General features: G+C 45.3%; 1 protein-coding gene across 2 annotated transcripts in view; it reads right to left on the reverse strand.

Annotated features, from left to right (window-relative positions):
* Positions 1 to 24,884, reverse strand: part of LOC142245186 (aldehyde oxidase-like) — a 314,224-nt gene that overhangs the window by 95,672 nt on the left and 193,668 nt on the right. For both annotated transcript variants that reach the window (XM_075317642.1, XM_075317641.1), the window contains 3 exons: positions 20,898 to 20,994; positions 8,272 to 8,396; positions 6,480 to 6,613 (listed from right to left, as the gene is read on the reverse strand). In XM_075317642.1, coding sequence (XP_075173757.1) covers positions 6,480 to 6,613; positions 8,272 to 8,396; positions 20,898 to 20,994 — 356 coding nt within the window. The remainder of the gene's footprint in view (positions 1 to 6,479; positions 6,614 to 8,271; positions 8,397 to 20,897; positions 20,995 to 24,884) is intronic.

Consider the following 24,884-nt stretch of genomic DNA (forward strand, 5'->3'; position numbering starts at 1 on the left):
GGTGGACACGTGGAGTGGATCAGTGGGTAAGGAGCAGTGCAATGACGGTGAGGCCGGATCAGTGGGTACGGAGCGGTGGTGCGATGCAGGTGCGACTGGATCAGTGGGTACGGAGCGGTGGTGCGATGCAGGTGCGACTGGATCAGTGGGTACGGAGCGGTGGTGCAATGCAGGTACGACTGGATCAGTGGGTATGGAGCGGTGGTGCGATGCAGGAACCGGCTCAGTGGGTAAGGAGGGCTGCTGGGACACCGGGAGCGTGACAGATATTCTAATTTATTGAGATGCATCGGTAGCTGATGAATTCCCTTAGGGATTATTTTCACTACCAGTTTTTGCTGTGATATTTCAACTTAGCAGCCAGAAGTTCCATTATATTCAATTGGATTTTAACAAATAAAAAGCTTTAGAAATTTTAGGTTATTATTAGTGGAAAATCTTAATAAATTTACTGGGTTTTTTGACAAATTTAATCAAAATAAATATAAAGTTTTTGTTTTGTAAAATTGGAATGCAGACAGTTTCTTATAATGCTCATCATTCATGTGATATTTACTCCAAAATATGCAATATCACTGTATAAATATGCTCCAAAATATTAGTTTATGTAATGTTTTAATAGGGAACCACTGGCGCTCAGAGAAAAAGAGGAGACAGTAATAGCTTCAATAACAGAGTATGTAGAAGGTATTATGTCTCACAGGGATAAAGCTGCAAGCAGTGGGAAGGGACCGCGTACCCTGCCAAGAGAAATGAAAAAATAGTATTAAAACTTGCTGCACTTAAAATAATTGTATGGGGGTAGTAGGGGGTGGAATACTATAGGGCTATGAATAGATAGAATAATGCAATAATGGAAGGATAATACTTATTTAAGTACCTGTAATGTTGATGTGGTCTTTATTTAAAGTCAGGGAACGGTTAAAGATGAAGCTATACAAGTGTAAATGGAATAATAAAATTATACACTGAAATAGGGGAAAAGTGGAAGTAAAAAGATAATAATGATTGACACTGGGGTTTAATACTGACCTTGCCTTTGAGTACCTAGGAGATGTGGTATATGGCAATAGGTACAGGAGGAGCAGCAGGGTGTATGGATAATTGATGATTGCCCCCCTCCCCCCTTCCCACCTTCCCTCTCACTTTACTTACCAACAGGCATTCATCAATTATCCATACACCCTGCTGCTCCTCCTGTACCTATTGCCATATACCACATCTCCTAGGTACTCAAAGGCAAGGTCAGTATTAAACCCCAGTGTCAATCATTATTATCTTTTTACTTCCACTTTTCCCCTATTTCAGTGCATAATTTTATTATTCCATTTACACTTGTATAGCTTCATCTTTACCCCTTCCCGTACAAGTGAAAATTTGGACTTAAAGACCACATCAACATTACAGGTATTTAAAAAATGATTATCCTTCCATTATTGCATTATTCTATCTATTCATAGCCCTATAGTTATCTACCCCCTACTACCCCCATACAATTATTCTCAGCGCAGCAGGTTTTAATACTAGTTTATCTAATGTATTTTTATATATAACCCCTCTAATCTACAAACTGCAAAACTGATCAGCTGTCCCCAGGCTCAAGCAAAAGTCTGATTGTCCAAAAGTAATTTCTCAAGCAGCAGAAGTTGAAGTTTAATTCAGTGACTTGAATGAATACTTGGCGCCAAATAAGAAATATGTATGTGACGCCCTGGACTAGCTAGGTAGTCACAGATAGCGCCCCGTACAACACCAGTCCCCTAAAAAGGTGTCATCAGCCAACCATTAAACCCTAGTCACCTCTCTGTGTGCCTGATGGACACACCAGGGGGGCGGAGCCAGGCAGTTGGCCACACCCACCGAGGAGTTCAGAGAGCCTGAGGTAGGAAAAAGTGGTTCAGTTGAGTCTAGTCTGATGAGTTGACAGGAGTGAAGGAGAGTGGAAGCAGACCTGTGCCCAGGTCTGCAGCAGTCTGACAGGTGCCGGGGTTGGAGCCCGGGCACCTTTGGCTAGGAGGCAAGCGGTTGCCTCAGCCTGCAGGAGCCGGGAAAACGGCTCGGTGGAACCGTGGTGGACCGGGACAGGGTAGTGGCCCGCCGGTACCGACCCGGGGAACCGACTCGGAAACCGGAGCACAAAGGGGGGTACTCAAACCCTGAAACTTGGTCCAGAAACCACTGGACTGACTTAATTAACTGATTGCGGTCTGGACTATAGGTCCTTTCCCACCCAAAGTCCCGACTGAAGACAACAGCCCAACGAGGAGGATATAAAGCCACCGCACAGGCAGAGAGATCCCATGGGCCAGCATCTGTGGGCAAAAGGGCTCTCCCGACATCCACGAAGCCGGGGAGCGGACTCCTGTCGCTGAAGCGCAGGCAGTCCACAGATACACAACACGGTGCAGGAAAAAGGCAAAGACCACCAACCGGGTGGGGGACCAGACTGCGGCTGGCTGCGGGCACCGACCACCATCATCTTGGTTTACCAGAGACTCGAGTGTTTCATTCCAATAGTGAGTACACCAGTGCCCTCCGGTCGCCCATCTCCCTGCACCGCCAAAGCTCCCCCAACGGGTCCCGGGGCCACCATCCCTGCCCACAGAGGGGTTAACAACTTGCTGCATACCATCTCCCTCGGGTGCCCCGTAACTGCAGCGGTGGTGCCTACCTTCACCACATCCCGTGGGTGGTGTCACAAACTCAAACACGGCTCCGGCCGTACACCTACATCCCCCTAAAAGCACCAGCCCCTCCTTTCAGATCGAAGTGGACCACGGGGCCCCCGGGTCCGGAGGAGCTCGAGCCACCCACCAGCAAGCCCGGATCCGAGCTGCTCGGTTGCAGCCGAGCCCGGGGCGGTACATGTACAGGGGGTGCCCCATTTAGAGAATTCCTTCAAATATCCATACGTACGTAAAAATGTAATTAATTTATTGCATAGATTGATATACCGTATATTGATCATACATAACATATCTAATGGACAATATGAGAAAATTCATTCAAGTAAGAGAACAGCACAATAAGGTAAATTAAACAGGGACGCGTGCATATCTCCAATGGGTTAAATCCAATTACAAAAATGAGCCATAAAAGTGGAAAATGAAAGCAGCACTTCACAAAAGATATAAGAAAAGTTTATTGTGTCTGAGCCCAAATAGGTGATGCAGGCCACAAAGTTTCAGCCATTGTTAAGCTGATTACATGTATTGCGACTTAATATACCCACATTTCCTCAGCAGTGCTTAATGTATTAATTATCTAAAAAATACAATAGTATACAGTCAAAATATCCTATATAAAATATTCTCATACTGTTCCATCACATGTAAAGTGTATAACACATAATAAATGTCAATATAGTGATAAAGATTGATGAGTATCATAAAATAGAAGTATAATTGCCATTAAGTTAATGTAATTAGAAACTCCATTCTTAAGCAAAACTAAGTGCAAGCAATCATTGGCATCCTCAGTCTACTACCATGGCAATATACAGTCATGGCCAGAAGTGTTGGCACCCTTGAAATTGTTCCAGAAAATTATTGCAATGACACATTTTGTTATACACATGCTTATTTCATTTGTGTGTATTGGAACAACACAAAAAAATCAGAGAGAAAAAGGCAAATTGGACAAAATTTCACACAAAACCCCAAAAATGGGCCAGACAAAATGTTGGCACCTTGAACTTAATATTTGGTTGCACACACTTTGGAATAAATAACTGCATTGAGTCATTTCCTATAACCATCAACCAGCTTCTTACACCTCTGAACTGGAATTTTAGACCAGTCTTCTTTTGGAAACTGTTCCAGGTCTCTCATATTTGAAGAGTCCCTTCCCCCAACAGCAATTTTAGGATCTCATCACAGGTGTTCAATAGGATTTAAATCTCGACTCATTGCTGGCCACATCAGAATTCTCCAGTGCTTTGTTTCCATCCATTTATGGGTGTTTCTTGAAGTAAACCCTAACAAATAAACAACTGCACTCTGAAACGCTAAAGCATGCAAACATTGAATATAGGAATTTGGACTTACATTTCTGCTAAGGAAATACTGTACATTTATAATTCAGACACAGTGAATAGAAAAGGCCAGTTTTATGTGAACCTAGAAGCCAGTGTCAAGGCGTATTTCTTAGCTGGGTCCTTACCTAAATGCTTCTACCCAGGTGAAAAGCTGACAATTTTATAGGTAGGCAGGAACCTACTTATAGAAAATTAAAAATCACCTTAAGCTGGTGGAAAGGAGGGCTCAGTCAGAAGGCATCACCCAATAATCTAAAATGAGAAAACTAATGGCATTTCCTAACAGGCAAATTAAAACAAGTGCAAACTGAACATGAAATATACTCTAACAAATAAGCAGTTGCACTCTGAAATGCTAAGGTATGCAAACATTGAATATCGGAATTTGGACGTGCATTACTGCTAAGGAAATGCATTTCAAAATTTAGACAGCGCATAAAGAGGCCAGTTTTATGTGAGCCCAGCAGCCAGCAATCAAGGAGTATCTTGTTGCTGGGTCCCTACCTAAATGCCTCTACCCAGGTTGAAAAGCCTACAATTTTATGGGTTTTATTGTATTTCCTTAGCAGTAATGCATGTCCAAATTCCTCTATTCAATGTTTGCATATATTAGCGTTTCAGAGTGCAGCTATTTGTTACAGTTTATTTCATATTCACTTTGCACATTTTAAATTATTTTGTGTTCACTTTGCACATTTGTATGTTAGGAAGTGCCACAACTTTTCTAATTTTAGATTATAGGGTCATGCCTTCTGATTGAGCACTCCTTCCCACTAGCTTCAGGTGATTTTTTTATTTTCTTTTTGCAGGTTCCTGCCCATCTATAAAAAATTACCGGCTTTTTAGCCTGGGTTTAGGAAGCGACTCAAAAAAGAGATACGCCTTGACGCTGGTAGCATGGCTCACATAAAACTTGCCTTTTTTATGCACTGTGTCTCAGTTTTTGAATGTATTTCCTTAGCAGTAAAGCATGCCTTAATGTTTGCATACGTTAGCACCTCAGAGGGCATCTGTTTATTTGTTATAGTATATTTCATGTTCAGTTTTCACTTGTTCACAATTATCTGTTAGGAAGTGCTGTGAGTTTTTTTATTTTGCTTCATGAAATATGTGTGGCATCATTGTCCTCCCTTGAAGATCCATGACCTTGGATACAAACCCAGCTTAAATGACACTGGACACTACATTGTGACCCAAAATCCTTTAGTAACTTTCAGATTTCATGTGGCCTTGCACACAGTCAAAAGCAGGCAGCAAAACAATCCTAAAACATGTTTTACCCTCCACCATATTTGACTGTAGGTAGTGTTCTTTCCTTTGTGGCCTTACTCCATTTTGGGTAAACAGAAGAATGATGCTCTTTACCAAAAAGCTCTGTCTTGGTCTCATCTGTCCATAAGACATTTTCCAAAGAAGGATTTTGGCTTACTCACGTACATTTTGCCAAACTGTAGTCTAGTTTTTTTTTATTTTTCTGTGTCTTCATTGTTGTCCTTCTAGGTCTCCTGCCATAGCAATTCATTTAATTCAATTGTCAATTAATAGTTTCCACTGACGCTGATGCACCTTGAGCCTGCAAGACAGCTTGAACTTGCTTGGAACTTGATTGGGGCTGCTTATCCACCATCCAAACTATCCTGCGTTGCAACTTGTCATCAGTTTTTCTCTCCCATCCTCATTCAGGGAGATTAGCTACAGTGCCATGGGTTGTAAAGTTCTTGATAATATTGTGCACCGTGGACAAAGGAACATCAAGATCTCTAGAGATGGACTTCTAACCTTGAGATTGCTGATATTTTTCAACAATTCTGGCTCTAAAGTGCTCAAAAAGTTCCCTTCTCTTTCTGTTCTCTATGTTTAGTCGTGCACACACAGACACATAATGCAAAGACTGAGTCAACTTCTCCCCTGTTTATCTGGTGTCAGGTGTGATTTTCATATTGCCCACTCCTGTTACTTGCCACAGGTTAGTTTAAATAAGCATCACATGAAACAAAGTTGTTTACCCACAATTTTGGAAAAGTGGCAACAATTTTTTCACAGCAATTTTGGGCTTTTGTGTGAAATTATGTCCAATTTATCTTTTTTCTATGTATTTTTGGAGTTGTTCCAATACACACAAAGGAAATAAACATGTGCATAACAAAACATGGAAACATGTTAGTTGCTCTTCTTCAGCTATTTTGGGTTTAGAAAGCAATAACCCAGAGGCGAACATATCATTGGTGCAAGAGTGACGTGGCCCATTTCCACCTCTAAAGTAGTTATAATTGTGCATTATAATTAGCTATTGGACTGTAAAGAGCCCAATTACTGTTCTTGCACAGGGGCCCTCTTCCGTCTGTATCTGCCAGTGAATAAACCATCTTCAAATCCAATCTTTTTTGGAGTGCAGATTTCATTGTTTACTTTTGTACAACGTAGTTCTAAAAATGAAACTTACTTTTGAGCTGCCACAGCGCTAATTGCTGCTAAATAAGCCGTCTTTATAATTTTGCCACCGAATGCCCCTCCTATTCTCTTCACATGGCAGTTTACGCGGTTAAAAGGTATTCCAAGGGATCTTGCAACTAGGCCCTTTTTAGCATAAAGTATTAAAGTTAGACAAAGAATGATATTACAATTACAAAAAAATGTGTGGTACTTTCTTGAATCCATTGTATGATTATGTGGAACTTTTAAATGTCTGAAAATATTTGTTAGAACATATATTTAATTGTTGATCATTCCATATCATTAATCAATAATGATCACGTTTCAGTTTAAATAATATGCCGCCACCTCATTAACCCTTTCAAATACAATTTTTTTCAGATCTTTCCAAATACATGGACTGCAAAAAAAAAGAACAACACACCTGTGCTGTCTGCTGGCTAAAGTCGGTACTAATCGGAACAAATGCAACAAAAAAAACGTGTCAGTTGTCTTCTGACATTACAGCTGGAAAATCATAATTTCAGACAAGGTCAGATGTTGGATTAGAAAGTGTTAAGACTGGCATTTCATACAGGGGTGCTGGAATAAGATGTGTCAAATTCATTAAGAGGGGCAGGCCACTAAATGAATGTGGTGCGTCTTATCAGTGGCGTGCACCTACATGCACCTCAACAGAAATGTTATTCAAGACAGTAACTTTTCTGGTGTAAGAAACGCAGCCACTTTTGAAGAATTTGAAGAGAAGGTGTAGGCGCGCCCCATCTTGCCTCGACTCCTCCCCAGCTTCCCCCTTTTTGGTGGACCTCCCCAAAACTGGCGTGAATTTCAAAAGTTGGAATATTTTTGCACAACTTCCTTTGCACAACATTTTTTGTGAAGTTTTTTAAAGCGTTTCACTCAAACTGGCAAAAAATATTGTGGCCTTTAAGACATGTGGCATCTTCACCGATCAGCTATTACCGCCGGTGATAGATGTAAAAAGTATATGGAGCAGAACAGTAATGTGTCTGCTGCAAATCCTGCAAATCAGCTCCTATTGAAGAAAAAATATAAGCCACTCAACAGTGTGCAGAGCTGTGCTGTTCTGGCTTTATTCATTTCAGGCTCAGAGAAAAAGCAGCACTCGCCCAAAGGTAAAAACAAATGCTTTATTCAAATATTCATAAAAAACAATCTCATCCCTGAGATCGTAGCTGGGGGGAGAGGGTGAAACATAGTAGGTGCAAAAAAGCTCAAATGATGGCCGTTTCATGCAATTCCGTGCTTCTACAGGTCTACATGGTAGACCCCTAGAAGCATAGACCCATAGAAGCGCGGAATAGCACCATCCGGCAGTCGTCTGAGCTTTTTTGCACTTGCTCTGTTTCACCCTCTCCCCCCAGCTGCGATCTCAGGCATGAGATTATTTTTTATGGAGATTTGAATAAAGCATGGGTTTTTACCTTGGGTGAGTGCTGCTGTTTCTCTGTGCTTGAACTGGTTACTCCTCCTAGGATATCTCGGCACAGCACCGCCACACTTCATAGGAGACATACCAGATTGAGCATGGATCAGTGAGTCATTCATTTTCCTTCAAAAGCGATATTGCTGAGACTGAAACTTCTTTTTTTAACAACTGTCTTTATTCATTGCTTACATCTAGCCTCTTCTGGAAGTGATGATAGCAGGATCAGTGAGGGTGCCGAGTATCAGACACCCATCAGTCCTTACATTATAGTATAGCTAGGTCACAAAAATATAAGAGTAAAGTAATGGACAACCCCTTTAAATCATGGGAGGGATGTCCTCTGTTTACTTACCTGCATGTATGTAGGATCTTGTGTTGCTGCGTAGATTTCTATTTCCTGGCCTTCTTTGGTGGGGATAACTCGGATGCTTTGGGTCTCCATGTAAAAATGTTCCTGTCCTCCTATATAAATCTCTCCTATACAAATACCAAATCAACAAGGAATTAGGTTTCTATTTTGTGTTTAAATATATTCACTCGCTATATATATATGGTATCTATCAATAGATATGTGGCTGGTTTATTTTCAATGTTATTGGTTTCTGTTATTCATGCATCAGAATTATTTATTTATCCCTGGGAATATACATATCATGATTCCCCCGCTCTGTGCATCTTGGATGTAATGAGTAACTGTTTGCTGTCCTATGGAATCAGGGTGTGCTGAGCTGTCAGTTTTGTCAATGACAGCTCAGTTGTCCAATCTGATATTGCGAGGTGCTGGCTTTCTTCAGGTATTGCCTGTTCCCTGTTATTGCCCAGCTACTTAGCTGAACAGTTAATTCCAGTACGCTGACAGCATTCTGCTCAGTTGGGTTTGTTGACCTAGTTAAGGTTGAGTTCTGATGCTGAGTTCTGATCTATTGCTGCCAGACCTTTGACCTCATTTGACCTTTCGTTTGCCTTGTCCCTTTGCTCTTATCCGCTATCCTTCAGGTATTGTGACTGTGACCTGAAAATGCCTTTATTTATTCCCTTATTTCTTATTGTGCTCTTTTGGTATCTGACCTCGGAACATTTAATTACCCGGCCTCATTACTTGTCCATTTATTGACTGACGTCACAATGCACTTTACATAATATGCACCTAGATATGTTATTTGTTCAAAAGTGGAAATCTGAAATATTAAAGAGGTTGTCCACTACTGTAAAACTGATGGGTTATCGTTACAATAGGTTATCAATGTCTGATTGGCTGGGGGCTGACACCCAGAAACCCCGCCAATCAGCTGTTTTCAGTGCTGGTGGAGGCAGCAGGAAATGTTCAGTTCCATGGCGGAGGAGGAAAAGGAGGAGGACACAAAAAGAAAACAAGAACCGTATAACCTTGGTTGGGTAGCAAGGGGTGCATGGGATTTCATAGAAAAATACATTTTAATTGCCTTTGTGTTCCGCTACTGTTATTCAGTGGGTTTGAGAAGTCTGGCCCAATTCAGGCTTTGTTCATTTTGATAATAGTCAGCCTATCAGAATTTTTCGTTGACAGGAGAATACACCTATCAGTTATTATTCCCCCTGTGGCACTAAAAACCCGCGTCAGGGCAAGCCAGCACCTCCAAGGTGTAGAGAGACTGTTCATGCCCCATGTCTAGCGTGGATACCCAATAGTTGTTCGGCACAGAGAAATTACCGAGGATGCCGGAATGGTTGCCTAGGTACTCCTTCAACATCTTCTAAAACTATGCCATCCTTGTCAGAGTAGGCTGCGCACCAGGGCTTAGGCACTGGTAGGATCTAATGAAACTGTCTCAGATGTTTGATAGTCTTCCATTGCCTCTGCTGGACTTGGTGAGTGTGTCCCCTGTCTTTGCTGTTTGGTTGTCCAAGGAACTATGACCTCTGCTGCCGGTGTTGGCAGAGGGGAATTTTTTTTAGTAATTTTCCAGCTAGGGTTGGCAGCAGTTCCTTCTGTGCCACCTCAGGGCATAAAATCGCCCCAAGGCTTTAAATAGACTGAAGGAGAGGTTTAAATATATCTTCATTTATGTCCTGGAAAACATTTGCAAATGAAAAGTCTACTCCTGAACCTGTGGGGGAAACTTCTTCAACCCATCCTGAGGCAAAAGAGATGCATTTTTGGCCTTTTCATGCATTCAATAAATGCAAGGGCCCAAGAGTAAGAGGGCCTGCAAAGTAAAAAGTATGTACTATGTGCAAGGGCTTCCAAAAATTAGAAGGCCTTCCAATACACCCTGGAAGAAATGCAGAGGAGGGCCTCAGAAAACATTATTTGCCCATTATTAAAAAAGTCGTATTCCTAAATTGGGCTGCATGATGACCCTCTGAACATTTTGAGGGAGGAACGCATGATCACTATGGCGAAGTTTGTAGGATTAAGCCTTGCCGTAAGAAGATCAGAGAGATTTGCGGAAGGCACAGGCTACATTGATGATGATGATGACTGTTGTGTTGTCAGAAATGGCACTGAGCAAGGGATTTTAAATGGCGAATGTTGGTTCATCTCTAACACAAGACCCTACCCATCATGGGTGGCAGCGAAGGAAAAGGGCGTGAAGATCTGTCCATCCCTCAATAGATTACACCTATAGGAGGGAGTGCAACATCGGGAAATGCCAACCCATGTTGCAGAGTTGATGCCCCCATAGAGCAAAGTGGAGAGAAAAGGTTCAGCTATTGCAATGTAACAGCGAGAAACGGGCAGAAGCCAGGAAGAAACTGGGTGGCCAGCTGGAAGAAAAACAACCTTATCTAAGGTGGAGCTGTGCAACTGGCTGCCAAGGGGTGAACGGGATGCTGCCATTTTGGGAGAAGACTTCAGAGATGATGGGGAGTGAGCAGAGCTTCATAATGATGGAGCGGAGGTCCAAAAAGGTGAATAGCCGGGGACAGCAATCTGTGGGTCTGACATCTTCCCCTCATCTGAGCCCAGGTTTCCCACAAAATCAACTTAACGAAGGAGGGAGCCATGGCTGCAGCCTGCAAACCTCAGATTTGGCTCAACTCTGTGTCTTGTTGGTCTAATAGGCATTGCTCCCACCTGGCCAGAATCCTACTCCAGACTGATGAGGGGCAATACCCCAAAACAGCTGTCTGTGGATGGATACCTGGCCTTGGTATTTCCCTTGTCATATTTTTAAACTTGTCAAAAAGTTGGATACTGACTAAAAGGGCCACTTAATATGGTGGTTATGGTGGTCTCCTAAAATGAGCCACTCCTTGGCTAGGTCCTTCCCGGAGGGATATCTGGCTAGTTTCTGTGTCGAGACTCCTAACAGAGGCTCCACGGACTCTTTTGATCAACTCTGTGGTAAATAGAAATGCACTCATCGAGTGGATGAAAAGCCCAAATGCATATCATGTCGATAATCTCAGACAGCCCTCACTCATACGTTTTGGAGGGCCATCAGTGAGCCCTCACTCATAGATTTTGGAGGGCTATCAGGAGGCCCTCAATCTTAAATTTTGGAGGGCTATTAGCCAACCTTCACTCATAAAATTTGGAGTGCATCAGCTGGCCCCACCTCAAAATTTCTTTTCAGGCATACATATTTTCTTTTCCCTATTAATACCAGAAAGTTTGCAGGCATATATTATATTAGTCATTTAAAAAGCACAAGTCGTATGGTAAGGAATGGTGTAATGCCTGCCTGGATCCACAGCCTCAAACGGGCTGTAATGAACAGGCTAGAGGGAAGCCACTCACCAAGCAGGACCCCTAGAAACCTGAAACCCTTTAACCCTTATACAGGGATTTTGAATTACACAGGGCTCAAGGTGATCACTATCTGTGGAAGGCTGCAGTCCGATAAGAGTAGTAGTCAGGCAGGGTTGAACTGGGAAATGCAAAACAGGGACAGAATCGGCAGGCAAGGACGTAATCAGAAAACAAAGCAGAGGTCAAATCTGGATCGGGCAGCGAGGTACATAAACAGCAGGCAGGGGGGTAAGGGGAGTAGTCAGGAAACATGCAGAAGTCAGAACACCAGAATCACTAAACAAACCAGGGCGGGGCAGGAACCTGGAATACAAAACTATCTCTGGCAGTGATCAGGAAACAGTGTCAGGTTTCCAGGTTTTCCAGTTCTCTTTTGAATGAGCTTGCCCTCGGTTAACATGGAGTTTACTGTTCTGTTGCCCTACTTCCTGTCCAGCTGCTTAAAAGGCCGCCTCTAAGCCTAGTCCAGTGCCTGAGTATACTGCTTGCTGTGTGCTCCTGCTTTGCTGCTGCTAATCCTGATTGCCTTTGGATCCTCCTAAAGACTACCGACCGACCGACTCTGGACCTTACCCGGTTTCTCTAAGCTGTGCCCGGATTCCGTCTGCCATCTTCGGTCAGCACTCTGCCTGGTTCTCTCTGGTTCGTAACCACTCTGGACAATCATTCCGTACGGACACTCCTGGACTTTTACCGCTTGCCCCTTGTGTCCCGGCTGCGGCGCATTTAGGCCTTCCGGGGTGATTGCCGGACAGTCCCTGTATAGGGGTTCGCTCTGGTGGTCTCCCTGGGGGAGTCCCGTGCGTGGCCCCGGGAATTCCCTTCGCTCCGTTTCGGAAAGGTATTTTGTGTATTTGTACTGCTGTGTTTTCCGTTGTGTATCTACCGTGATTACATATTATAAAACATCTTGTACCAGGAACTCGTCTCTGATTGTCATTGCCCTACGCTATCGAAATCCTCAGAACATATATAAGTATTACATTATACTCAGGCCATAGGAGGATTTCGCTGGGGCAATGACTGAGACACGAGTAGATCAGCTCTTCTCCATGATTAACTCCCTGCAGCAGGAGATGGAGGCGGTGCAGAATAAACTTAGAGATGTGGAGGCACAGCTGGGCCATGATCACCAGGTACTGGGGCCGGCTATACAGGATTTGCAAGTCAGAGTGGAGGCTCAGGAAGCCGTCCCCACTACGTCCGTATCAGCTGCCGGTATGCCTAGGTTACCCCCATTCCGTTTCAATGGTGATCGTAGTCAGTTCCGTGGATTTGTTAACCAATGTATACTGTTTTTCGATGTACATTCTGATTATTACCGTTCTGATCGGTCAAAGGTGTTATGTATCATCATGTTATTAACCTCACGAGCACTGGCTTGGGCTAATCCCATGATAGAGAATCGGGACATCCGTTTGAACCACCTGGATGACTTTCTGACCGCAATGGCGCAAATGTTTGATGATCCGAATCGCCGTGCTACCGCTGAATCGGCTCTCCTTTCCTTACGTCAGGGAAAGCGTTCTGTCGTTGAATACGCCACTGAGTTCAAGAGGTTAGTGGTAGACACCGACTGGGGAAACAATGCATTATTATCCGTTTTCAGAAAAGGTTTGTCCAGTACCATCAAGGACGAGTTAGCCCGTTCCGAATCTCCAGGGGATTTTGAACTGTTTCTCCAGCACTGTATGCGCATTGATACTCGTTTGACGGAACGTAGACAGGAAAAATGGGCAGCTGTAAACCGTGTAAACAATATTGCGTTTCCTTCCAGAGAACCCGCTCTCAGGACGCCACGGGAGGCCGAGGACGTACCTATGCAAGTGGACTCTTTGCAAAAACGAGAGACCAACGAACGTCGTGAACACCGGCTCCGTGAGCGTTTGTGTTTCTATTGCGGTCAATCGGACCATTTCTTGATCGACTGCCCGAAACGTCCAAATCGCCCAAATAAGGTATTGGCAGCCATGGCAGAGTGTGACAACACGGATGCAGAGTCCGATATCTCTGAGGCAAGTGGACACTTGGATGCGGTATTTCCCTTGACTGTAATGTCTACCTCACCGAAGGACTCAGAGGGGAAATATACCCATTGCTTACTCCCCATTCAGATCCGTTGGGAGGGACAGCTAATTCCTACCTCTGCAATGATAGACTCCGGGGCAGGGGGAAATTTCATGGACTCTTCCTTTGCCAGAAAACACGGTATCCGGACTCAGCAAAGATCCTCACCGGTTACCATGGAGACGGTAGACGGATCTCCATTAATCTCTGGACCAGTGGATCGGGAAACAGTACCGCTCGAATGCGTGATGAAGCCAGGTCAGCAGGGGACCCTTGTTTTCATGATAATTTCTTCCCCTCATTTTCCGATTATTTTAGGTATTCCGTGGCTACGGTCTACAAATCCGGTCATCGATTGGGAGACTAAGGAAATATCCTTCCCACCGCAGAGTGGTCCGACCATTTGTCCAGCCGTTCCGGTTCCAGTAACACCAAATACGGAGGGCACTGTACAGGTACCTGTTTTACCCCCGGTTTACCGTGACTTCGCTGATATATGCGACAAAAGAAAAGCCGATCAGCTTCCCCCGCATAGACCGTATGATTGCCCCATAGACTTACTCCCAGGGGCGGAGATTCCGTTTGGTCATGTCTACCCGTTGGCGGCACCTGAGCTAGAAGCACTAAAAGAGTATATTGATGAAAGCCTAGCCAAGGGATTTATTCGTCCGTCTACCTCACCCGCAGGGGCACCCATCTTTTTCGTGAAAAAGAAGGAGGGGACTCTAAGACCCTGTATTGACTACCGGGAACTGAATAAGATAACCATCCGGAACCGGTATCCGTTACCGTTGATTCCTGAGCTATTGGAGAGGGTCCAACAGGTAAAAATATTCACCAAATTAGACCTCCGTGGGGCATATAATCTGCTTCGTGTACGTCCCGGAGACGAGTGGAAGACCGCGTTCCGATGTCGGTACGGACATTTTGAGTACCTAGTGATGCCTTTTGGACTTTGTAACGCTCCCGCGGCATTTCAACATCTAGTTAACGATATTTTTAGGGATATCATGGACCAATTCATGGTGATCTATCTGGACGATATCCTAATCTTTTCTGATTCTCTACAGGACCACCAGGAGCACGTCAAGACCGTACTTACCCGTCTGAGGGAACACCGCCTATACATTAAACTGGAGAAATGCGAGTTCCACTGCTCACAAATACAATTCTTAGGTTATGTCATCTCTCCTCAGGGACTGAACATGGAATCTAGCAAGATACAAGCCATTCTAGACTGGCCGGAACCGGGAAACATCAAAGAGGTACAACGCTTTGTCGGTTTTGCCAACTTTTACCGACGCTTTATCCGTAACTTTTCAGAGATTGTTCGTCCCATCACTCTGTTGACCAAGAAAGGACAGAAGTTTGTGTGGTCCGCCCAGGCCCAGGAAGCATTCCATCGTCTCAAGGTATGTTTTACCTCAGCGCCAATATTAGTACATCCGAATCCCGCACTTCCCTTTATCGTGGAGGTCGACGCTTCCGACTATGCATTAGGGGCCATTCTTTCTCAAAGGACCGGGGACAAGAGTCTCTTGCATCCGTTTGCCTTCTTTTCCCGCCGGTTGTCCCCTGCAGAAAGGAACTATGACATTGCGGACAAGGAATTATTGGCGATTATTTCCGCTTTCAAGGAATGGAGACACCACTTACAGGGAGCCGCGCAGCAAGTGATAGTACTCACAGATCATCGTAATCTGGAATTTCTTAAGACTGCCAGGTGCCTGTCTCCACGGCAAGCCCGTTGGAGCCTATTTCTTAACCAATTCAATTTTATCGTTACATACCGTCCAGGTTCACGTAATGGGAAAGCCGATGCCTTGTCCCGAATCCACGCCGTGGACTCCGTACCTGGAACCCCGTCTCAGACCGTGTTATCGGATGCCAATTTCGTTGGAGTAATCCAGGACCAGGACTTGTGGAAGGACATCAAGCTGGCCTATGATGGTGACATATTTCTTGCTGCCCCCCCGAATGATGTAACACTTGTTCTTCGGAATGGTGTGTGGTTGAGAGAGCGACGCATTTATGTCCCGGAGGCCGTAAGACTTCGGGTTCTCAAGTTGGTCCATGACTCCGTGTTGGCTGGTCATAGGGGGGTACAGAAGACGCAGGACTTTCTGAGCCGTTTTTTCTGGTGGCCTACCTGTTTAAAGGATGTGAAGGACTATGTCCACTCATGTGTGGTTTGTGCCCGGTGCAAGGTCCCTCGTGTGGCTCCTACGGGACTCCTCCAACCGTTACCCGTGCCATCTCGCCCTTGGGGGTCTATCTCCATGGATTTTATTGTGGAGTTGCCAGTCTCAGGCGGGCACAATACCATTTTAGTGGTGGTGGATCGATTGACTAAAGCTGCTCACTTCATTCCGTGTACCGGTCTTCCCTCAGCCGCAGAGACAGTGGATTTGGTTATCCAGAACGTATTCCGATTGCATGGGGTACCAGACGAGATCATCTCTGACCGGGGCGTGCAGTTCACGTCTAGATTCTGGAAGGGGTTTTGTACGGCACTCCAGATTGATGTCTGTTTGTCTTCTGCATACCATCCTCAGACAAATGGGCAAACCGAACGGACGAATCAAACCCTGGAACAATACCTTCGATGTTATGTCAGCCATCTCCAAGACGATTGGTTGAAGATGCTTCCGTTGGCGGAGTTCTCATATAACAACACTCAGAGCAGCTCCACTAAGGTAACGCCCTTTTTCGCTAACCTGGGTTACCATCCGACTGTTTTGCCTAGGTCGCCGGTTGCGGTTTCGGTGCCAGCGGTGGAGGACAGATTGACAGAACTACGACAAAATCTGGAGGTTCTAAAGGACACTGTGGCTATGGCCCAGGAGCGTTACAAGAGGTCGGCAGACACTCACCGGAAACCGGCACCCATGTACAAGGTAGGGGACTCTGTATGGTTATCCACCAAAAACCTGAGATTGGGTGTTCCTTCGCGGAAGCTGGGTCAAAAATTCATCGGTCCGTTCAAGATCACCGGGATCGTGAGCCCTGTGGCCTGTCGGCTACGGTTACCGCACCATCTACAGGTACACCCGGTCTTTCATGTGTCTCTCCTCAAACCCGTTTCCCCTAATACGTTTCATGGTCGTGTTGTGCCCCCTCCTCCGCCTGTGATGGTCGACGGCGAGGAGCAGTTCGTGGTTGAGGACATTATTGACTCCCGGCTCCATCGTCGTCGGCTCCAGTATCTGGTACGTTGGCAGGGGTACGCCCCCGAGGACGATTCCTGGGAACCGGTGGGTAACATTCGGGCACCCCGGAAGATTGCCCAGTTTCATCGACGTTTCCCGGACAAGCCAGGCCCTGATCCGTCCTGAGGCCGTCTCTGGGGGGGGGAGTAATGTCAGGTTTCCAGGTTTTCCAGTTCTCTTTTGAATGAGCTTGCCCTCGGTTAACATGGAGTTTACTGTTCTGTTGCCCTACTTCCTGTCCAGCTGCTTAAAAGGCCGCCTCTAAGCCTAGTCCAGTGCCTGAGTATACTGCTTGCTGTGTGCTCCTGCTTTGCTGCTGCTAATCCTGATTGCCTTTGGATCCTCCTAAAGACTACCGACCGACCGACTCTGGACCTTACCCGGTTTCTCTAAGCTGTGCCCGGATTCCGTCTGCCATCTTCGGTCAGCACTCTGCCCGGTTCTCTCTGGTTCGTAACCACTCTGGACAATCATTCCGTACGGACACTCCTGGACTTTTACCGCTTGCCCCTTGTGTCCTGGCTGCGGCGCATTTAGGCCTTCCGGGGTGATTGCCGGACAGTCCCTGTATAGGGGTTCGCTCTGGTGGTCTCCCTGGGGGAGTCCGGTGCGTGGCCCCGGGAATTCCCTTCGCTCCGTTTCGGAAAGGTATTTTGTGTATTTGTACTGCTGTGTTTTCCGTTGTGTATCTACCGTGGTTACATATTATAAAACATCTTGTACCAGGAACTCGTCTCTGATTGTCATTGCCCTACGCTATCGAAATCCTCAGAACATATATAAGTATTACAAACAGGAGGTGAAATAAGAAGGGTGTGGTGTCTTCCCATTGGTTGTAGCTGAATGATGGTAACTTCATGTGGAAGACACGCGCCACCTACAGTCAGCCAGTGGTACTGCATATTCCAAGGAAACCCAGCCCAGTGGATGAGCAGAGCCTGCGCCCACCAGCGCCGCTGGAATTGACTCCTCTCCCATCACAGCAGTATCCACGGCAGGAACACAATGTTGCCTGGTGATCGAAGTAGAAGTCGCTGGAGCGGACTCCGGTGGGTACTTAACAATGGGGAAGTAGATGTGGTACTGATGGTCACACAGAGCCAGAGGCGGTAGGCCAAGTGAAACTGAGCCTGTTGCGGGAGCACAACAAACCTGTTCATTCATTAGATCTAGCTTCCTGTCCTACTTTGCAGAGGGGCACATAACACCACTCTTGAAGCCAGAACAGTGCAAACAGGTGGTTAGTTGGATGGCAGATAATGCTTCCAGTCTGTTTCCAATCATCATCTTGTCTTCCATACGGTCCAGTCTCAATGGCCAAGAGTCTGCACTATACAATCCTCCCCTTGATCCTGCTTCCTTCTATGGTAAGTCCTTGGAGACAAGTGATCCCATACCCTGACACTTTGAGGAGCTCATTACATGTCCATGTATTGATTCTGGCCGCTCGCCCTGCACATTTCAAGAGGGACATACGGAGATAATGTGTAGAGATGCCCAAATATTTGAGCAGCCACAGACAGAAGAAAAAGATGGTGGGGAACATCAATTATTGTCTCAAGAGGTAGGTGATGAGACAGTTGCTAAAAAGTGATAGCAAATTCCAAGTGAAAAGGAGTACATAGCCATAGCCAGTGGGCCACTGATTTTAAACATGCAGTTCTGATTTTAAACATGTATGTTTTTAACATGTTTTGTGAATAAAGGATGTTTTAATTTTCACTGAAGACTAGACTACGGGAGCTGGATTACCACTTACTCTTATTTAGGCTAAAAAGTGATGTTAAGGCAACAAGTCAGGAGGATTAGAGTGCGGAAGTGGAAGACGAGGTGGTGGATGATGAAGTCACTCACCCAACCTAGGAAGGTGCCATGCAGAGCGAGGACAGCAATTGAGTGAGAGGGATCTGCAGCACGCAACAGGAAGGAAGAGGCAGTGGGGTGCCCAGAGGGAGAAGATGGGCAACTGTTCCACAGAGCACCCACATGCAGCAAATTCCCAGGTCAAAGGTTAGGTATTCCTTTTTTTTTGTGTATTCCCATGCACCTCTTCTCACCCCAAATTGGGGGGCACGGTTCATAGTTTCATCTTTTTCTTGTCCTCCTCAACCACGATATCAACAGGGTTATCATGCACCCTCGCTATAAATTTTTAGAGGGTCAATAAGTGGCCCTCAATCAAAATCTTTAGAGGGTAAACAGGCAGCCCTTGCTCAAAATCTTTAGAGCAGGGGTCCCCAAACTGTAGCTTGAAAGCCACATGTGGCTCCTGGGCTTATGATGTGTGGCTCGTGGCTGTCTGCCAGCTTGTTGCATTAGCACCAAGGAGTACAGCTATTAAAAGCAGATCTCTAGATGGTGACTTTTGTATATAGCCCTGCACAGAAGAGCAGATATGAATGGGGGTAATATAGGAAAGCCTAGAGCTTGGCATACTGCCTTGGTGTGATTTCAGTGGAAAAGGTTTGGTTGTCATTATACCAGTAATGGGGGTTTTGGGTGTCACTACTGTGAGTGGGGCAGGAGCTGAATGTGGCTCGTGACCCTCTTTCATAGCTGAATGTGGCTCTCAAGGTCAGAAAGGTTGGGGACCTCTGCTATAGAATGACTATAAGGCTGGGGCCACACGGGCACTACTGCGATCCACTTGCATGAGACTCGGCTCGTGCTGGCAGTACAGCAGAGCCGAGTGTCATGCCTGTGTCCTTGCAACTGAGGTCCGTTCGTGCGAGCAGACCTCAGCTGCGGGGGGCGGGCCGGCACTCAGGAGAGGAGGGAGGGATTTCTCTCCCTCTCTCCTGTGTAGCCGGGTATTGCCATTCTCGCACTGCACTAGCAGTACACCGATGTACCGCGAGTGCAGTGCGATTTTTCTCTCGCCCCATTCACTTGAATGGGTGCGAGAGAAAGAGACTCAGCTTACTATCGCAGCATGCTGCGATTGTTTTCTCAGTCCGATTAGGGCTGAGAAAATAATCGCCCATGTGTGCTGACACACAGGCTAGAATTGGTCCGAGGGGAATGCGATGTTTTATCGCACTCCACTCGCACCGATTTTCTCGCCGTGTGGCTTAGCCCTAATGCTATAAATGCTGCCTACATGCTTCTAATCCAAAACTATCCCTCCTCCAGCAGCTCTCCCTACACTAATTGCAGCTAAGAGCGATATTATTAGAGAGTACAATATAATTAAATTAATTCTGAATAGGACTTTTGGTTTAATGAAGCAGCAGCAATGAATGTACAGCAATAATCCCTTTCTAGATCCCAGCAGCACTCTCAACACTAATTGCAGCTAATAGCGGTATTATTACAATAGAAAATATTTGAATTAGCCATGAAAATGACTTTTGGGTTAACATAGCAGTAGCAAGGAATTTAAGGCCATAATCCCATCCTAGATGCCTCAAATACACTATCTTTTTTCCAGCAGCTCTCCCTATACTAATTGCAGCTAAAACAGTATTATTAGAGAATAGAATATATTTGAATCAGCCCAGAAAAGGAGTTTTGGGTTAACATAGCAGCAGCAAGGAATGTAAGGCAATAATCACCCATTCACCAGCAACTCTACCTACACTATTTCCAGGGTACAGTGCGCCGAGAATGGCATCACCAAGTCTTATATAGCCAACATGTCTATGGCATTACTGAGATTGGCAGGCAATCCCCAAATGTTTGGTGGCTGAAAAACAGACGCAAATTATGTGGGGCAGGGACTCGAGCACGGCGCCCAAGCATCTCGAGTACTGAGCAGTGCCAAGCATGCTCGCTCATCACTAATAGTGAGTATTGGTTTATGTATTTTTTTTAGTTATTATCATCCCAGATATGCAGACAAGTTACTTTTCTATACAGTGCATTGTTTACTTTTATACAGTATATGTTATATAAAAGTTAAAAATCACAACCCAAGATATGATACAAATGTGGAGAAATGTTATAAGACCTAATTTATCATCATACCTTCAAGTATGTGGTCTGCTGTTTTGAAAGCCTCGTCAACATTACCGTGGTGTAATTTCAAATCCGGTTCAAAAAAGGAATCATGTTTAATTGCATCCTTTAATAAAGGGCAGAAACAGATGAGATTAGATACTTTACATACTGTCTTAGATCTATCTCAGACATCTTTTTTTTCTGGTGAAAAAGGGATTATTTTTTTCAGTGTGAAGGATCTATCTCGGTCCATGTCTCAGATTTTACAATCCATGTTTGATCTGTTTTACTCATATGAAAACAATAATTCTAGAAGTTTTTCAAAGTTTCTACTAACTGCCCAGTGAAAAATGGCCAGCATATAGATGACTACCTTATAGCATCCACATACTATCCATATATTTTCATGGACCCATTCATTTGAATAACCACCATAAGCAGAATCTATAGGTAATAATTTACTTATAATTCCTAAAAGGAATTTTTTCCTACTTACGGACATCTCATCTGAATGAGCCCTGAATTTCTTCAATCTTTAATATACAAACTATATGCTCTCGTGAGTATAATGTATCCAGGGTTGCCAGTTTTTCTGAAACACTTTTTTGTGATTCAAAAAACCTAAATGTTCATTACCTATGACAGAAGCAAGTAGAATTATCAAATCACAGCTGCATTCACACATCGTGGCACATAGCAGCCTCGGAGGGTTTTTCTGAAATCATGGTAAAATCGTATAATTGCTGCTGCAGGTTTTTAGAATTACATTTTTGATGCAAGTTTGTAAAACTACGGCTGCTGACCTTGAAGAGAAGACAACTGTGATTTTACAGCTGAAAGGATTTGGAAGATTCGTCTGAGGGTAACTTTAGAAACCTGTGGTAATGACTCATTTAATGGATGTATCAAGAAGACAACCCCTTGTCCTAGGACCACTATCCTTGGAATCAGGTAATTTTCGCCAGTCGGGTTCCTGGTTTCTCTGGAGATCAGGTGTCATTGTAGCATCCATGGGGCAGGGGTTAAACTTACTCATCGCCGGGCCAGTGATGTCGGGTCTGGGATGTCACGGGTGGACCTTGCCCAGTTTCCTGGCCCCAAGGCATACAATAAAAGAGAGGAGGATGGAAAATGATTGGGATGATGGAAGTTGTCTCGTGACGCCACCTGCAGTATGCGGCCAGGGATTAGCCACCGCTACGGTCGCAGTCCTCTGGGGCGGATGGTGTCGCAGCTAGGCTAGTTCAGCTTCCCGCAGGCGAAGCTAGGCCCCAGAGATGATAATGGAGGGAGTAGTGGCTGTTGGTGCTGAAGCACAGGGCGAAAGTGCAGGCAATGAAGGAGAGACATGGCAGTTGTGGTTCCAGGTCTTTACTCACTGTCCTTTGGTTGCCCGGGGGTACCGGTCTCTGCCGTGATGGGCACCAGCCGATCTCGGATAAGTCGGAGGTAGCCACCGGTATTTGAAAGTGTCCTTTCCTAAGGGATGCCCAGAAGTGAGGAACCCTGGCTGAGCTTCCCGCTCCAAGTCTCAGGCTCCAGGAAGAAAAAGAAGGAAGAAAATGGTGTCGTGCTGCCAGAACTGAAGTCCCGACTTGACTAAAGGTTGTGTCCAGGTTACTTCTACTTCTACTCCAAGTGGTGCCTGCCCCCCAGATGGTTGTCCTAGTGACCGGGAAAGTCCATGCTTCGTGGTGGCAACCCCCCTGTCTACCCTAGTCCAGTCCCCAGTGAGAAGGCACCTAAGCTGTATGTAAGGTGAATGTGGAAACACCGGTGGTTAATACCCTCCTCACCTAAGATGAATACTGCACCTTAAGTGAGGTGCAGTACCCTATGGCAACTGAAGCATCAGGGGGGCAACATCATCAATTGAGAAAACCACATCAAGCAACACATGTGTAATGAGAGCAAGACCCAGATGCAGCGCACAGAGAAGGAAGACAGAGTGGTGACGCAACAAAATATATTAGTGCACAGGCAGGGGTGGCGAAATACTGGAGAAAGTTATCACAATTTGAAGAATTGCAATCTTTAGTTCTCATCACACAACAATCAATAAACTTTCAGTCTACCAACTTCAAGTAAGGAACACTCCTTCTACTAACACAGGGCCCATGTTAACCACTATGGGAAAGGATCTGGACCAGTCAGGGCCTACATTCGTAGTCCTTAGCCACTAACCCTACGTCTCTGTGGCTTACTGTCACTGAGTTGCACTTGATGCTAAGCTCAAATCACTAATAATAAATATAATAAAATAGTGTGCACACACTTAGAATTAGAAGTAAGGGGGAGATGCTAGTGTAAGAGGATCAAAAATCCCTGATAAATCATATATAAATATAACACTGCACTCTCAATGTGCAAGAATGAATAAAGATATAACTCTTTTTCTCAATGCTAATAGATTTTTAATACAAAAGGCAAGATAGCAACAATTGAAAAACATGTGACACTTGCGATAATTTTGCGACAATAACGTTTCGGTCTTCCAGGACCTTGATCACATTAGTCGCAGAAATCCAAAAAAAATGGCAATACGGTGAGGTCTTTCCTGTTCCCTCCACAGTGGAGTTCAGGTTAGGAATATCTTGTCCTTCCTGGGCAGTTAGGGAAAATTAATCGCCTGTATAGAAGTGCAGGAAGATCCTTAAAGTGAATAATGCATGTGTCTTATGAGTGGGCTCATAGAATGAGTTTGTGCTCCTAGACCCTCCAGGGTTAATGCTGTATTTGTCTTTGTATACACGTTAAAGCTGATTTGCAGTCTGCGTCCCCAGGAGTTGTAGCCATGTGATGCTAAGCTCAAATTACTATCAGCAACATCCCCGCATTAAGTACCCCACGGCTGAGCAGAAGGCAGCAGTCCGGGGCATGCGAGTCACCCACGGATGGCTATCTAGCCTGGTGAACTCTTCAGCTTTCCAACGTAGTCTGGACTGGGGGTCTTGACCGGTGTAGTGGGGGTTTGGGTCCTGACTGGCGTGGCGGCGGGGGTCTTGGGTGGCGTAGCGGGGGTCTCGCTGGATGGCGCGGGGGGGTCTGGAGGGTCTTGACCGGCGTAGCTGGGATCTCGCTAGATGGTGCGGGGGCCTGGAGGGTCTTGCCCAGTGTAGCTGGGGTCTCACTGGATGGTGCGGGGGCCTGAAGGGTGTTAGTTACTGCCTGCTCCAGCCAGCTCCGGAACCGGCCCGCTGCTGCACCAGTCTCTTGTAGGGGAGGCTTCCTTCTTCCCCTCTGTCTGCCCGTTCCTGCTCTGCTACTCTGCTTTGTGCCCCTGCTCCTCCTCCTGTTCCCCCTCTATCTCTTTCCACCTCCTTCTCCTTTGTCTCTTCCAGAACTGGTCCCTCTCTCTAAGGCTTCCCCCCAGGATCCAGTCCTCCAGTTTTCAATTCCTAGGCTGCTATTTGTCTTTTGGCAGCTATTAGTTCTTTGGCCAGCAGAGAGCAATGGCAAATCATTAATTTCACAAGGCTGCATAGATCTTCGTGCCCATATTCCTACACATATTCCAGAGCAATCAAGTATTACATGCTGACTATTCCAATTAATGACTTAAACATGTAATATATGGATAGACATTGGCATTCAGAGTCTTTTAGGGGCTCTGGCTTATAAAGGGCACTACTGAGCAAGTGTAGAGGTGGTTGAGTCCCTACACTGTTTTATGCTACATATTGTCTACCTGTACTGTGAAAGGTGTTTTATACTAAACATATTGTACATGGTATTGATTGTTATAAATGTGTATTAACATGTAAATGCTGCTAGTTCTTGATGTAACAGAGCTGGGTCCATTTGCCAGGGGGTGCTACCTAGAGAGCGGGCTGGAACAGCGGCAGTTTAGTTATCAGGATTGGCTAGTAGTGCAGGCCTCATGGGATGTCAGCCCTGAATAGGGTTCGAATAAGAGAAGACGTGGCTACGGTGTCAGGGCCAGTCAGGGAACCCTGAGTTAACCTCATGACGTCCGAAACGTACAGCTCATGACCAGCTGAGGGAGTATTCTCT

The sequence above is a fragment of the Anomaloglossus baeobatrachus genome, chromosome 7, assembly GCF_048569485.1.
Source record: "Anomaloglossus baeobatrachus isolate aAnoBae1 chromosome 7, aAnoBae1.hap1, whole genome shotgun sequence".
In the NCBI taxonomy this organism is placed as follows: Eukaryota; Metazoa; Chordata; class Amphibia; order Anura; family Aromobatidae; genus Anomaloglossus; species Anomaloglossus baeobatrachus.